The sequence below is a fragment of the Anoplophora glabripennis genome, unplaced genomic scaffold (genome assembly GCF_000390285.2).
Source record: "Anoplophora glabripennis isolate ALB-LARVAE unplaced genomic scaffold, Agla_2.0 scaffold346, whole genome shotgun sequence".
NCBI classification, from domain to species: domain Eukaryota; kingdom Metazoa; phylum Arthropoda; class Insecta; order Coleoptera; family Cerambycidae; genus Anoplophora; species Anoplophora glabripennis.
Window position 1 is genome coordinate 318,319 of NW_019416443.1, and position 17,074 is coordinate 335,392.

A 17,074-nucleotide genomic window follows, 5' to 3' on the forward strand; every position below is an offset into this window, starting at 1 on the left:
AACGCAATTTTTCGTGAGTCAAAAAAATTTGGTAGCATATTTAAATTTCTTAAAAATTATTAGTCGGCTAGAAAGCCATTAAATTTAGAAATTTTTTTGTCTCCTGATACTTTTTTTCGAAAAACGCAATGTTTTCGAGATAAAATGTCAAATTGTGATCGAATGCATATCGTGATTCGCCATTTTTCTCAAAAACATTTGAGTTTTTCGAATAAAATATTGTGACAAAAAAGTTTCTAATTTCAATGGCTTTCTAGCGAACTAATAATTTTTTAGAAATTGAAATATGCCACCAAATTTTTTTGGTTCCAAAGACAAAGAGCTCCACGAAAGAGTGTCTTAAGGGGTTTCCCCGCCAAAAAGCGTAGCACTGTCGGATTCCACATATCATAAAACCCCTGTGTACCAAATTTAGTGATTCTCGTACAACAGAGTTCTGAGATACAGGGTGTCTCATAATTAGCTGCCAACCTTGAACAGGCCGATTCTATGATCAAAACTAAGTAAAAAAGTTCATATGAACATGGGTCCGGAAATGCTTTCTAAGGGCACAAGGACCCATTGAAGAGGGAGGAATGGAAAGCATTTTTTTGCAATATCTCCCAATCGCGTTGTGATAAATGAATGAAATTTGGTATACACAGCTAAATTTTGATGAGCAATTTGATGGACTAATCCATTTATTTCCACAAGGTCCATTGGGGTGGGTACGGGGGGGCCCTTGGTACTTTGCGTGTGTAACTTTTTCATCTTTGACTTTTTAACAAATTGGACAGCAAATTCCGTTTTCCCGAACTGTTTTACGTTAAAAAGGTACTCTTGTTTCAAATCGTTATCTTTAACGGTTTCTGAGAAAATCGCTCTTGAATTAATCCCACTTTGGTCAATTTCATAGTAATTTAAACAAAAAATAATAATAATAATTTTCCTTTCCTCTCTTTTCCATTTAAAGGATTAATTTTTATTTAATTTAATTTTTTATTATTATTTTTTTATTAAAACTAGATTAAATTGAAACAAAATATTTTTTTTTGTTTAAATTACTATGAAATTGACCAAAGTGGGATTAATTCAAGAGCGATTTTCTCAGAAACCGTTAAAGATAACGATTTGAAACAAGAGTACCTTTTTAACGTAAAACAGTTCGGGAAAACGGAATTTGCTGTCCAATTTGTTAAAAAGTCAAAGATGAAAAAGTTACACACGCAAAGTACCAAGGGCCCCCCCGTACCCACCCCAATGGACCTTGTGGAAATAAATGGATTAGTCCATCAAATTGCTCATCAAAATTTAGCTGTGTATACCAAATTTCATTCATTTATCACAACGCGATTGAGAGATATTGCAAAAAAATGATTTCCATTCCTCCCTCTTCAATGGGTCCCTGTGCCCTTAGGAAGCATTTCCGGACCCATATTCATATGAACTTTTTTACTTAGTTTTGATCATAGAATCGGCCTGTTAAGGGTTGGCAGCTAATTATGAGACACCCTGTATAATGAAATTTTGTGAATAAATTCACTTATCGAATGTCCGAACACAGTACTGTCGAAATTTTGGGACTGCCACTGGTTAAATAAGAAAATTAAATTTAATTAAAAATTCTGTAATTTAGAACTTTTTCTGGTTTTTTGTTTTCAAAAAATTGAAAAAAAAATTAAAAATTTAAGAAACTTGAAAAATACACATTAAAATATTTTTCGTGACGTATTTTGTTCAAATAAGCCACAATGAATATAAAAATTACATTTTAACAAATTTTATATGTTCGGGATGCCCTCAAATTTCAAATTAATAGAACTTGAGCACAGATCTATAAAAGGTTAATATATTTCTTATAAAAAACAACAAAAATATACAGAATCTTAAGTAATCATGAACACACAAAGAAAAGAAACAAAATATTAAGTCTACAACTAAAACAAAAACACTTAAATTGAATTTTTAGTCAAATATCGACATAAAAGCAAATTAGAAAATCGAACACAGCACAGGAAGATCTTCAGATTCCACGTTCGATGCTTCTGATCTCAGAGCAACCACATTCTTGGAGATTTACAGTGAGAATCTTTTTCAGCATCTATTTTTTTATTAAAATAATTTCCAGAGATTATACAGAGTGCCCCAGAATATGTGGGCAATCTCTCGGATTTATACAGGACACGTTAAAATAACATGACAAGTTCCTATAAAAAATAAAAAGGAGGCCCTTGAAAGTGGAATTTTTTAATATCTTCTAAAATACTTTGTGTAATTTAATTATTTTTTTACTGCAAATCTGTTGGGTTGGTACTTCCGAACTTCACGAAGAAATTGACGAAAATTAGAACATGCTCTAATTCGTCAAGAATTTGATGAATAAATTCATGAAGTTATTTGACAGCAGATTTGGTGCATTACACTTGTCCAATTTCTTGATGAAGCGACTTCATGAATTAATTGATCAATAAATTGTCAATGTAAAACAGCTGTAATAGCAGATTTCCACCCTCAGATCAGTAATGAGATTATGTTATTATGATATGTAAATAATTGTGTGGCGTCGTACTAGTTTTGCATTGTTTTTATTGATTTGTTAATTACAAACACTAATATTTTTATAATATGTGTCAAAACCGTACCGCTGTTGTATCACTACAATTATGTGTGGAAATGTGACATTTTTGAAATTTATTCGTTTATTTGATTCATTGGTAGAACTGATTCATGCGCCAAAAAACTTGATAAAGTCTGTAGCAGTGTAAAACCACACCGTTTACCAATAAATTCGTGAACTAATTCATGAAGAACTTCGTCAATTTATTCATCAATAAATTGTCAATGTAAAACAGCTATAAATCGTCAAGAACTTGATGAATAAATTGATGAAGTTATTTGACAGCTGATTTGGTGTATTACACTTGTCCAATTTCTTGATGAAGCGACTTCATCAATTAATTGATCAATAAATGTCAATGTTAAACAGCTTTAACGCCATGCAAATCTTTCAGTTACTTTTCTCGAATCTCGAATTAAAAATAAATACATCGATATTTTGCTATTTCGCGAAAATAGTACTTTATATCGTTATAAATTTATACAAGGATGGAAACAATTCGGCGCCAGCTGTTGGCGAGGAAGGTGCCAAAAAAAAACATGTTCCTCATTCCATAATTGAACTTTAGACTATAGCGATAGCCCTGTTTGCAGTTTATCGGCGCCTCTACAATTTCCAATGGACGTCAATTGAGGGTCCGCATTAATTTCGAGTATTTCGATCCTCCGATTTCGCGTAGACGGAGATCATTCGCGTGGAAAAGCACAAAGTGCGTTATCACACAATCCCGAGTAAACAATTCGAGTCGGAGCCGTTATCGGGCGGTATCTACATAATGAATGTAATTGCCCTCATAATTAACAGTTTTCATATGATACTAAAATAAAATAATTGCCGCTTTTAAACGAACTTATTATCGAGCGTCAGACATATGAATAAATATTTGTTTCGGCTTTGGATTTATACATAGAGTTGATCGGTATCGGTCTGGTCGGAAAGAATTCTTGTGTCCCTGCCAACTGTCTCTAATAATACTTTAGTGATCTAATAAAACCCGGCGATGGCTTTTCGACTAGAAAATCCGTCCTGAACCGTACCGGAATACGAAAGTTTTACTTTCCGATGCAAATGGATTCGGCAGGTTGGGGTTTTAGGAGATAATGACCTCATTATAATTTGAAATTACCAAATGGGGGCCTCCCGTCTCCGTCTCGGACGGTGGGCACGCCGTTAAAAGTACACGGCTTGGCACTTTGAGTTACCTACCTGCAAACGCTTAATTCGTTTGTACTGGATATGCCATTTTAGCGTTTTCGTATTGTAAGTTTTTATTTAGCTTGTCAAGTTGACGACAATTTTACCTTTAATTTTTTACTTGAATTGGGATGCATACAAATCTGGAAAATCTGAAATTGTCTGGAAATTTCATAGATTTCAATTTTTTTTTTCTAAAAATCACCATTGAAGTCAAAGAGTGACCTTCGATACCAGTTTAGATATGCAAAATCACACTGGCAAGGCTCACCAGGATTTTGGTACGCTGAATTCGAATCCGAGGTGCAAATTTCTCGATTGGCTCTGGTTTTTGAGATATCCTAACCTAAAAGTGCCTAAATCGCGATTTTTCGACATATTTGAGGTTATTTTCCATGAGAAGGAAATTTTTTGCTGAAACCATTAATGGGGTCTTACAGTACTAGATATACTTACTCGTTAAAACGCTTTTGGATATTATTGACTTTGAGAAATCGCAAACTTAGTAGTTTGACTTATTTCTCGATTTTTGAATATACTCACAACACAGCACCACAAACCTTATGGGTTTACGGTGTATGAGTTCGGAATTGAGCGTATTAACTTTTTTTGCGTAAAATATCGGCCATATATCTAATTTTTAGACATTTAAGTTTATTGCCAAATTTTACGTAACAGAATATTTTGGAGTTCAGATTCATTATCAGCGACCTAAAAACATGTAAGATCCCTACTTCAGGGTGCCGATGAATTTAGGTTTGTAGTCCTGTGTTGTCAGTATATTCAAAAATCGAGAAATAAAACGACTAAGTGCGTTTTAAAGAAAGTACTTTTAAGACCCCATTAATGGTTTTATAAAAAAAAAATTACCTATCGATGTAACATAACCTCAAATATATAAAAAATCGCGATTTTGACACTTAGGTTAGGATTTCTCGAAAACCTTAGCCAACTGAGAAATTTGGACCTCGAATTCGAATTCAGCGCACCAAAATCTTTCCGAAAAGTACATTCTATTCTCTGGGTTAGAGTGTTGGCCAAATTTTGACGGCCTGCGTATATCCAAGATAAAAACTAAAAATAATAATTTGTCTAAATATAATTAATACAAAAATACATACCTGATATAATTATAAAATTATATTATGAACACAAGATATTTATTTGAATTAAGTTATATTGAGACAAATAATTTTTAGTTCTTATTTTGGACAATTCTTTATTACTACATGTTTATTGGGTGTTTGGGAATTTTGTCTGTGGGCTTACATATCTTTTGCATATTCAGATTTTTGGTATCGGTGTTGGTATTTTTGGTTTTGTTCGATTTCGAAAAATTTGGAATTTGTTTGAATTAGTTTAATATCTATAAAATAGAATAAAAAATATATGAAAGCTAATAATAAAATGTTTTTTAAAATGTAACTCCTTTCTTTGCTGTCCAACTGCAAAAATTGTTGAACATCTCGTTAAGTAATTTTACAATTTTCTTGACGTTACTATAACAGCTATAAAATCCAATATGCCATCAATACGAAATAATAGATATTTTCTGGAAAATGCTGTTTAATAAATAACAAAAAGATATATCAGAATTGTACAAGAATTTTTTCAGTTTGAAAAACGTTACAGCTAAATTTTAAAGAGCAATTTTTTGCTTTCTAATAATTCTTGAGATACTGTAGTGTATTCCAATTTTGTTCACTCTGTAAATAAGTAAGTACCTACCTATAATAGTGTTTAAAAGTTCGCACACAATTAATTTTAATTTTAAAAGAAAATGGCGTTGTTTTCACTAAATCCAAATTTCTATTGAAATAGTTAAAATTAAAAAAAAAATAGAAAAATGTTTTTATTTTTTTTCTTTCATTTTAATTCAATTTATTAATTATTACAGTACAACTTTTCTGTACAATTAACAGAATAAATGTTAACTCGTATAATAAAGTATTAATTTGCTGATTTTGTATGAAAATTAATACCTTTACAATTTAACTAAAGGTTCCTTATATTTTTCAAAATTGAATATACAGGATGTTTCTAAAATAGGGTTCCAAACTTCTGCTGCGTTTATAACTCATTAAAATAAGCCAAAAAGTTCCTATTAACATGTGCCCTAAAACGCACCCTTAGGAAGTTATATGCCCTTAAAAGGGCTCAAACAAAACTGTTTTTTTTTTCTGTTATTGACAAAACGGTCGCAAATAAATAGAAAAAAATTTATGGGTGTTACGTAACTTTTTACGTTAAATAACATGGGCTACTCCGTTTTTTGACATGCAAATCATATGCGTCCCATTTAGGTTGGCGAAGGGGGTTTTCGGCCCGTAATTTTTTTTATTTCAATTTTTATACAATTTTCTTTACAGATTTATAAAATCTTGACAATTTTACGTAAAAAATATCTTGTCCAAATCGATATTTTCAATGGTTTTCGAGTAAATTGAGTCCACATGTAGCTATTGTCTGCAGTAGTAATTAGTTCTTTAATTAGTAAGTGTAACTCTAAATTTAAATAGTCTTAGTTTATGTCCTAAATTATTTATTAAATGATCGGATCCTTCATAACTGAGGGCACCTCCGAAGATGGTTTTCGGCTTAAAAAATTCGTCTTTCCAAGTACTTTAAGATGCTAATTGGCAGAATTGAAAAATCCAAGATGGCGGACATAATATGGCGCCTAGAAGTATAACAAAAATAAAGAATCGTCCGATAAACTTCTCACAGTAATCAGATTAACGACGAATAATCTTAAAGTACTTGGAAAGACGAATTTTTTAAGCCGAAAACCATCTTCGTAGGTGCCCCCAAATTTTGGGCACAGGCTTGATCGATTTGACGTTGATCGTCCCGTATATTTTTAATTTTGCTTAATTAAAATAAAGTTACAGGGTTCATAGCGGCCAGGAAAACCGGGAATACCGGGAAAAGTCAGGGAATTCGTTATTCCTCATAAAAAACAGGGAATAGTCGGGGAATTTTAAAAATATTTATGAAAGTCAGGGAATTTGAGATTTGCTACTGGAAATTTTGTGAAAGCAGGCCCTGGGTTCTTTGCGGTTTGAAACATTTATAAGAGGTTCTTTAGGTTTAAAAAAGATTATGGAGTCCAGTCAAGAAAAAGTTTAATGCATAAACATCAATTAGTATGTAAAAATGAACTACAAGTGACCTGGATTTTTTTTATGTCAGGGAATTCTTTATTATTTTTTAACTATGAACTCTGAAGTATCTTTTAAACCAAAAATCTTGTGCTGATATCTACATAATCTACTTGGAAAACCTGAAAATATCGAAATTTTTTTGGTCGAAACACGCTGTGAAATTAAACTAGTTTTGTTTGATATTTTGATAAATTGATTTCTAGTTGAAATGTTAAGCGCACCGACTTGAGCTTTTCCAAGCCACTCTAAAATAATCAGCTTTCCAAATCAGAAATTTCTATAGGTTACGTTTATTTTTAGATTATTTTTTTACAATAACAGTTCCAGCTCCTCAAACCGAAAATTTCTTAGGTTATGAGGCGTTTAATACTGTAAGATCAGAGCCTGTGTAACTTTATCTTTTAATGTTCCAATTATAATTAGAAGATTATACATGCAGCGACAACCGAAACCTGTTTAAATCATATTTTACATTTACGACTTTTGATCCATGATGACGTTTTAGAAAAGTTTCTGGTGATATATAAATATAAAGAAAAATTGCAAGTTTTCATTTCAGAGATATAAAACCAAAATAGTTTTTTTTTATGTAACTCCCTATATGTTTGTCGTTTATTTGGATTTTCTTTTCTTTTTTTCTGATTACAGAGAATGTAAATAGAATAGTAAAAATGTAAAATATGTTTTATGCACATAAACATATGTAATATTTTTTTGTTTTCGAATATTTAGTGATGTATAGACAAAATTTTTTAATAAATCTTTTTCCCGGCACGAACGAATAATTTTCCGTTGAAGTAACGGCTTGCCTTATATTTTTGCAGCTAAATCAAAACAGAATGTGCAGCGAGTTGCCCAGAAACAGGGTCTTCCCCAAAACAACAATCAGAAACCAGCTCTGACCGTAGTACCTCAACCGCAACCGGCGAAGGCGAACAACAAGTCCCACAAGAAGAACGAGCTCAACATGAAGGGGGCGAACAAGGAGGGCACCGACATGGACGCCTTCAACGACAATACCGCCGAGAAGGAGGAAGTCAACGCCAACGTCAACTCGAACTACATCAATAACGACATCGTCAATGCCAATTCCATAACCAACAACGCGGCCGTCGCCGCCAAGGACGTCAGCGTCGACGGTGAATCAAACAATAAGAAAATCGAAAGCAATGATACACCGACAATCAAAACGGAACCCGTTAAACCTCTGAAGACTAAAATAGATATCACCGATATTGTTAGGGAGAAACCGAAACCGATCAAACCGTTCACTCCGGTCGAGAGCCACGATGAGACTGATAGGTCAGCGACCTTAACGGATAAATTGGTGCAGGCGAAGAACGAGGCTAACACCAAGGTCAGCGAGAATAATGGGAACGAGAAGTCGCTCTATAAAGAAGGTAGTTTTGCCTTCGCCCTCGTCTGAAATTTCATTCATAATGTCGCTATTGTTCTAGGTCAATTTTCTCCCTCCAACCCCGACGGAAAGAGGGTTTATCACAAAGAACTGTTGATGGCCCTTAGAGAGTTGCCGGCGAGTAGGATAAAGCCCGATAATATCCCGGATTCTGTCTTAGCCGACAACAGAGGGGTACGTCGTAAAATATTTTTTCAAATAAGTTTTGTTTTGATATCAATATATTTTTTTTTGTAGCGTCTTAGTGATGGAAGAGCGTCTATGGGTGGTAGAACTGACTTCATGAACCCACCGTTCACCAATTACGGCGGAAAGTCCAGTACTCAGAGAGGGGTGAGTTCATTTTTTTTCTTTTTGGAGTTTTATATGTCGCATTTTGTAATGATGATTTGTTGGAAAAGATGAAAGTAGTGAACTGAACTACTTTGTTGAAAAAACTTATTCTGATTTATACTCCAGGTCCAAGTAGAGTCGTTCTTAACATGTAAACCTTGTGCCGGGTAGGACGTTTGGGGAATGAGGTTCCATGGGCGTATCATTTTAGGGGTTCCAAAAATTGTTAAATGCAGAATAATATTGATTTTGGTAAACACTATCTTCCTGAATTTATACTCATTTTGGTATATCTAGCAGGTAGCTCGGCACATTTTTAAGATTAAATTACAGTAACTTTTGCTCACAAATTTTGACATTTGTAAGCCATCAGGATCAAGGTGGCGGTGCGATTGATCTGATAAATTACTCATTTATTATTTAGTACATTTATGAAAACAAAGTCTTGACGTAATTTAGATATTAGTAAAAATCGGTCGAAAATAGTATATACAATTAAAATATAAGGTTGCGCCAAGAAAAAAAATTGTGCTATTTGCAGAAAAAATAAAAAATTGCAAAAATACTCTAAAATGACGTTTTTTCTAACATTTTCCAATATAACTTTTTAAATATGCAGTTTACAGAAAAAACTATTTCTGATGAAATTGTTTGTAATAAAATTTGCTACAAGATAGAATTGTTTTGATACTGGCGCATATCATATTTTTGTTGCTAAATAGCCAAAACAACGTAAGAAAGTGATGAAAATCGAGGTAATTTGGAACCGTTCAAATGACGGGCAAGAAATTATCCAATTCTACTATAAATGTAGATGTAAGTACTTTAAAAAATTACAAAACGAAATCCCAAAACCCGATCCAAATCGGTCTGATAGTTTTGGTATGAGACAAATTTCAGCGCGAAATGTTGTTATTTTTTTGCGTCAGTGTTAAAGTTAGGCATTTTAATTGGCGCAGATTTTTTTACAATTACTTGGACCCCTTAACTATCATATTAGAATCCTTATATCAATTTTCTTTTTTTAAATTTTGGAGCGATTTTTAAAGTTCGAAAAATTTTCACTATAAACAAATACATTCATGAAGCGGTTTTGCGGGTTGGAAAATATACCAAAGTACTAAAAAAACAGTTCTCGGAAAGACGCTTAACTTGAAAGAAAGAACGTTTAAATTGGTCGTATAAGTTTCGAGATATCGAGTGTCAAAAGTCAACAAGCGTTAGCTGCTAAACTATGCATAATGTGACAACAACAAAAATTGAATTTGGTAGGTTTTTTAAGAACTTTTCGTATGTGCTTTTATAAATATTATCGCACCTGTGCTTTTTATATGAAAATTCAATTAATATCGCCAAGCCGACCATTTGAGCCACAAAACCGGGGCGGGAGGGGATGAATGATAGAAATTGAAATTGCGCGTTCAAGAAGAGCATGCCGTCTTCGGCGTTCTATATTTCGGCTTCTACGGCTCCGATTTTGATTATTTGTTTTTAAATCAATATAGCAAAATGAGAGGAATTCAATTATCACCGATTTGAACGTTCCTTTTTTTCAAGTTAAGCATCTTTTCGAGAACTTGTTTTTAGTACTTTTGTATATTTTCCAACCAGCTTCACGAAAGTATTCGTTTATAAAGTCAAAATTTTTCAAATTTTTAAAATCGCTCCAAAAATTATTTAAAAAATCCTATATGATAGAGGGTCTAAATATGTGTAAAAAATCAGCGCCGATTAAAATGCTTAACTTTAACCCCAGCACTGACGCCAAAAATAACAAAAATTCACGCTGAAATTTAGTAACAAATTATCTCATACCAAAACTATCAGAGCGATTTGGATCGGGTTTTGGAATTTCGTTTTGTAATCCTTAAAGTACTTACATCTACATTTATAGTAGAATTGGACAATTTCTTGCCTGTCAATTGAACGCTTCCAAATTACCTCGATTTTTATCACTTTCTTACGTTGTTTTGGCTATTTAGCAACAAAAATATGATATGCGCAGGTATCAAAACAACTCTATCTTGTAGCAAATTTCATAACAAACAATTTCGCAAGTAATAGTTTTTTCTGTAAACTGCATATTTAAAAAGTTATTGTTTATAAAAACATATAGGTTTTATGGACTGTATTTATAATGAAAAATAGTATTTCTTTGTTTATCAAAAACGAGTTTTTATTTTTTAATTAACAAACTCAATCTTTTTTTTACGTTTCTATTTTATTTCTATGTGCACTTGGTTCTCGTTCCAATTCTCAATAGTTATATTGGAAAATGTGAGAAAAAACACGTCATTTTTGAGTATTTTTGCAGTTTTTAATTTTGTTTGCAAATAGCACTTGTTTCTTGCCGCAACCTTATATTTTCATTGTATGTATTATTTTCGACCAATTTTTATTAATATCTAATCTACATCAAGCAACAGCCATATCTCGAAGCTTTTGAGCTTAATTCTCTTAGACTAAAAGTACATATTCAGCAATTCCGCTCTCGTCGTCAGAGATGGCCTACTACCACCTGAGTACACTTTTTTTCTTTCGTTTTTTATTGTGGGATTTGACCTTCGCTTTCTTTAAGTGGACAAGTGGGCCCTGCAAAAAGCCCTCTTACTTAGTTTGGTGACACAAAATTAATAAAATCACTAATAGTACAGACATCACTGAAAAATCTTATATGCCACCGATAAAATATTAAAAATGATCGTAATATGAGTAAAATTTAATTACTATTGCTTTGTTTTTGTATTTGCATAATCCACTTATTCCATGTCTCCACAATTACCTTTTAAAGAAATATCTTATATTCTTTGTTCTAACCTCACCCTTTTCTAAATTAATTCTGATCTAAAATGTTGAAATACTAAGATCTTTCTATCGTGGCTCTTTATTTGTGTCAAGGTTGATGTTAGAACAACGTAATAAAGCCACTATTTATTTTGTTAGCGAACTGAAAAGTTATAAACCGTACTTGGTAAAGTAAATCTTTTTAGGGGCAACAATGCACAAATCTACTTCTAGTAACTTCTGTTACTTTATGTTAGTTCCTTCAGTTCTTATCGTTTCTTATCATCCATTCATATTGTGGTTTCATCGTGTTCATTTGTTTTGATACGCTACGCCATCTCTGTCATGTTTATAGAACCATAGTTGAGGTTAAAAGCGTGGTGTCAATATAACATGGTGTGCCTGCGCGCATGTGGTGACGTCACTTGAGATAAAGACAGATAAAATTATGACATTGGCATGAAAATGCAACTTTCTGTCGTTTTTCTCGTAATCCAGGGCTATTGTATCCTAAATAGGTAACTTTTTTTCAAATTTGACGAAATATTTAAGGTTACATTCACATTTATACCCTACACATTTAACACACAATTCATACCACGGTTAAAAGTAAAAAGTACTCATTTTGAATATAATGAATAAAGCATTTCTTAGTCTTATACTAAAGAACATCATCACTGCACACTTTTTTGGACCTGGACGATAAGCTGCAAGTTACACTCCAATTCTGAATTTTTCGGACGCGACAGTAACGTATTTATCTGTAGGCACCTCCGAAACGTAACAGCCAAGGGAAGATGGGAGGCAGCGGTCAGAAATCGGCCAGGCCCACTGTGACTTTGTCCATTTCCTTGAGGGAGGAGGTGAAATTGCACGAGACAGAGAACGCGTGGCGTCCGGCTCGTCTCCACAAAGGCGAGGCCCCCCCGACGGACGACGACAGAAGGACCGAGGATCTGTACAAGAAGGTCAGGGGTGTGCTGAACAAGCTGACCCCCCAGAAATTCGAGACCCTCCTCTCGCAGATCAAGTCCCTGCACATAGAAACCGTCGAGAGGCTACAGGGCGTCATAGATTTAGTGTTCGAAAAGGCTGTGGACGAACCGAACTTCTCGATTGCATACGCGCTTATGTGCAAGGAGCTCGCGCTGATGCAGGTAGGCAGGATTGAAAATAAGGGAATTTGCCAAATTTTTTTTAAATTCGTTTTGTTTTCTTAGGTGCCAACTATTCACAACACGGAGGAGAATCCGGACTTTGTTAATTTTCGCAAGTTGCTCATCACCAGATGTCAGGTGGAATTCGAAAAGCAGTCCATAGACGAGAGCGTAAGGAACGAGAAAGTCAAGGAGATTGAGGAGTGCACGGATCCCGAGAAGAAGAAGGATCTTCAGTTCGATTTGGAAGAGTACGATAGGCGCTTGCGAATGAAGTCCGTAGGAAATATTAGATTTATAGGTACGTCTAGTTTTTTTTTAATGTTAGGGTGTGTATACCACCTGAAAAACTGGGAATTAGCAAAAAATTAAGAGTCGGTTGCAGTATTGACCCCAAAAAAGATTCCGTCGTAAAAACTAAATTTTTATTTTTTGGAATTTAATAACGATTTGTTTTCCGTTTAAATATAACTTCAAATTCACAGTTAAATGTACTGTGTTCAAATGCAGAACAAAAACTTAACCCCTTCGCTTCGTCACCATTGACCTGCACTATCTCCCTGCGCCTGTACTGCGGATTGCCAACAATTCATGTATTAGTAATACATGAATATCACAGTTAGTCCAATCAATAGGTAGAAGAGCTTACAAAAAATATGGTGATATAGGAAAAAAAATTCCAAGAAAGATAATGTATATTTCCTGTGGCACATAAACGGCAAAGTTAACCTAAAAAATTCATAAAAGACAAAAAAAACGGTTTTCCGCTAATGAAAATAAAACTTGAACTCCAATCGAAAAAAGTTAATTGAGAAAGTTGTAGCTATTAAAAAACCTATCGATTGGTATTTTTAAATATATTGGTTGTTACATTACTTTTCGAAATATATCAAAAAAACCGTCAAAAATCGCCTTTTTTTGTTATTTGCTGTATCTCTTGCAAATTAAGGTTTTACTGTAAATGTAGCCCTCGTCGAGCAAAAAAGTGCCTTTTTTTAAATTGAAAAATATTAAAAAATTTTCGAGTTATATTGATTTTCCGAAAAAAAGGTCATCTCAAAAATCGGCTCTACTTGCTCGATGAATATTCGTAGAGGAACGAATGAGGACTCATTTTTTTTCTTAAGAGTTGTACTTTCATAGTAACAAAGAGTTACAACGATTCTATTCATTTCAAGTGTCCAAAAATAACTGAAAAAAGTAAAAAAATTTTTGTCCTACTTTTCTGGAATATCTTTTGATTTTCATTTCACGATAATGTCTATTTCATGAATCGATTGCTGGCATTTTTACGCGAATTTAAAGAAAAAATGTTGCTCCACAATGTTCTGTAGCCGACATAATTTTTCAAAAAATTCAACAGGCCGTTATTTAAGTGCTACAGCGTCCATTCTTACAGTGATTGAAGTTGAAGTTTTCAATAAAAAAATACTGTGGTTCATTTTAGCCACTTCTGCTTCCGCTACAGTTAGCTCGCTCCGCGGTCAAATGCTTCGGTTTGACGCACAATTAAGAATGCAGAAGTGGCTTAAATGAACCATAGTATTTTTTTTATTGAAAATATAAGTCTTCAACTTTAATATTTGTAAGAATGGTCGCTGTAGTACTTAAAAAGCGGCCTGTGAAATTTTTTGAAAAAAAAATTATCGGCTCTAGAAGATCATAGAGCAACGTTTTTTTTTTAATTCGCGTAAAAATGCCAGCAATCGATTTCTGTAATAGACGTAATCGAGAAATGAAAATCGAAAAAGATATTCAAGTAAAACGTGACCAAAAAATTGTTACTTTTTTCGAAGCCATTTTTGGACACTTGAAATGAATAAAATCTTTATCACTCTCTTTTACCATGAAAGTACAACTCTTAAGGAAAGAAATGAGTCCTGATTCGTTTCTCTATGACTATTCGTGAAGTAAGAGCCGATTTTCGAGATGACTTTTTTCGAAAAATCGATATAACGAGACATTTTAAATATTTTTTAATTAAAAAAGGCATTTTCTTGCTTGCCGAGGGCTACATTTACAGCAAAACCTTAATTTGCAAGAGATACAGCAAAAACAAAAAATAGGCGACTTGATGGTTTTTTCGATATAATTCGAAAAGTAATATAACAATCGAGATATTTAAAAATACCAATCGATAGGTTTTTTTAATAGCTGCAACTTTCTCATTTAACTTTTTTCGATTGTAGATCAAGTTTATATTTTATTAGCGAAAAACCGCTTTTTTTTTGACTTTTATACATTTTTTAGGTTAACTTCGCCGTTTATGCGCCACAGGAGAAATATACTATCTTAGAATTTTTTTCCTATATCACAATATTTTTTGTTTCCAGGTGGTATTTTTTGTAAATTTAACATTAGGCCGTGACAGATTGATTGGACTAAGTGGCGCCGTACATAAATTAAAGAGCATTTTAAAAAACTAATTAATAACTTGATAATTTATTTGATTAAAAAAAAAAAAGAATTTCAGATTCGTATTCACTTATTTATATAGTTGACTCTCAAATGATGTTTAATGAAAGTAGTGGACTGATATAATTGAGGACACTTTTATAACAACTGATAATTGGGTGTTTTCTTAATAATTTAACTTCACGGTTTTCACGTAAATACAGAACTTAAAAAATTTTTTTCCTAAAAATGACACCCTGCTACTTCCAATTCGCAATCGAACCGTTTCCACGAACGTCCGCTATACGTTTCGCGACATTCCAGGGGAGCTGTTCAAGCAGAACATGCTGACGGTCAACATCATGATGCGGTGCCTGGCCAACCTCCTCGATAACAAGGACGAGGAGAGCCTCGAGTGTCTCTGCAAGCTCCTGACGACGGTGGGCAAGGAGCTCGAGTCCAAGTCCAACGTCAACCTATCCCAGATCTTCAACACCATGAAGAACATAGTCGAGAAGAAGGACGGCAAGGTCAGCAGCAGGATCAGGTTCATGTTGCAGGACGTGATCGACCTGAGGAACTCGAAGTGGGTGCCTCGCCGGCAGGATTTGAATCCCAAGACGATCGAGCAGATCCAGAAGGAGGCCGATAACGAGCAGCTGAACATCCAGTTGATGAATTCTGTTCCGATGACGCCCAGGAAGGAAGACCGGGTGGGGTCCGGGCCCAATTCCGATAGGAAAGCCGGCAGGGGGGGACGCAACGTCTCGTCCGACGACGGCTGGATTGTCAACACCACCAACAGGAATCGTACCACCCAGTTCACTGTTCAGAGCGACAAGCTGAAGAGCAAAGCGGTGAGTGTTTTTTTTTCTTTCTTTTTTTTTTTCTTTGTTGTAGCGATTTCAAGTAATATTTTTCTCACGGCTCTTTAAAATTCAACAATAATATTGGTAACCCGTTCCGAATCCTTATTTCTTTTGTTTTTGTAATATTCACTTCTTTGGATTCATTTTTACAGCGTTCTCACTCGTCAAAAAAGTCAAAGCATAAAAAAGTTATGGTAAATTTTACCCCCCTCCCCCCAGTTTTCCAATATATTAAGATCCAATAAGATTTTCCAATAATTTTTCACAATTTTCTTTTCTCTAATTCACTTTTGCTATTTAGAAAATAATTATTTTCACATAATTGTACTTTATTTAAAAAATTTATGGGAAAACTATTGGGAAAATCGAAATTTTTCATATGAGCAATTTTGTAGGAAATTTCGAACAATGCGTGTTCATTAAAATTTTGGCAATTGTAAAAAAACGCGATAAATCAAATACAGGGTGATTCAGAACTTATCAAAAAAAAATAAAAAATTTGGACGTCCAGGGGACTTACAAATACAATATTGTAAATAAAAAATCAAAAAAGGCAGTTCGAAAATGATTTAAAAATAACACTTCTGCACGGCACTGGAAACTGGTCCACTGTAAAACCTGACCTTAGGTGTAATGTAATAAAAAACGGACAAAAACTTGAGAGAATTTCGTAAGGAAAGAAATAAATAGTTTTATAACACCTATTTTATATCGGCAAATTCAACTGCTTTTGCTGCTATTGCTATTATTAATAAATCAAATTAATTTGTGGTTTTACTTAATAAAATAATAATAACTGTTAAAAATTTTGTCCACCGACATGTAAACACATTTGGGCCCGTTTTACTCAGTTTCTACGGACTAACACAAATGTTGTCCTGCTTCACCATAAATTAAAACTGTATCTATTAACTCCGAGTTGCTATACACACATTTTTGACACTAAGTACTAAAAAAATGTTGTAAACACTATTACAACGATGATTGTAAAATCGGATTTCAGTATTTGGAGTTGCTGAGGTCACGTGGCTTTCCACTTGTATTGCGAATGACGCTAGAGACTACAGTTGTCCAGCGATGTGATGCTTGAAAGTACTACAACTTCAATAATTTTTTTCTCAGAAACAGGATTTTACAAAAATTTATTTTACGATATTGACTATTTC

At 33.7% G+C, this 17,074-nt stretch overlaps 1 protein-coding gene across 4 annotated transcripts in view; it reads left to right on the forward strand.

Annotated features, from left to right (window-relative positions):
- Nucleotides 1-17,074, forward strand: part of LOC108909145 (eukaryotic translation initiation factor 4 gamma 1) — a 74,622-nt gene that overhangs the window by 50,460 nt on the left and 7,088 nt on the right. For all 4 annotated transcript variants that reach the window (XM_018713382.1, XM_018713384.1, XM_018713385.2 and 1 more), the window contains 6 exons: nucleotides 7,779-8,354; nucleotides 8,412-8,545; nucleotides 8,609-8,704; nucleotides 12,256-12,645; nucleotides 12,709-12,946; nucleotides 15,364-15,896. In XM_018713382.1, coding sequence (XP_018568898.1) covers nucleotides 7,779-8,354; nucleotides 8,412-8,545; nucleotides 8,609-8,704; nucleotides 12,256-12,645; nucleotides 12,709-12,946; nucleotides 15,364-15,896 — 1,967 coding nt within the window. The remainder of the gene's footprint in view (nucleotides 1-7,778; nucleotides 8,355-8,411; nucleotides 8,546-8,608; nucleotides 8,705-12,255; nucleotides 12,646-12,708; nucleotides 12,947-15,363; nucleotides 15,897-17,074) is intronic.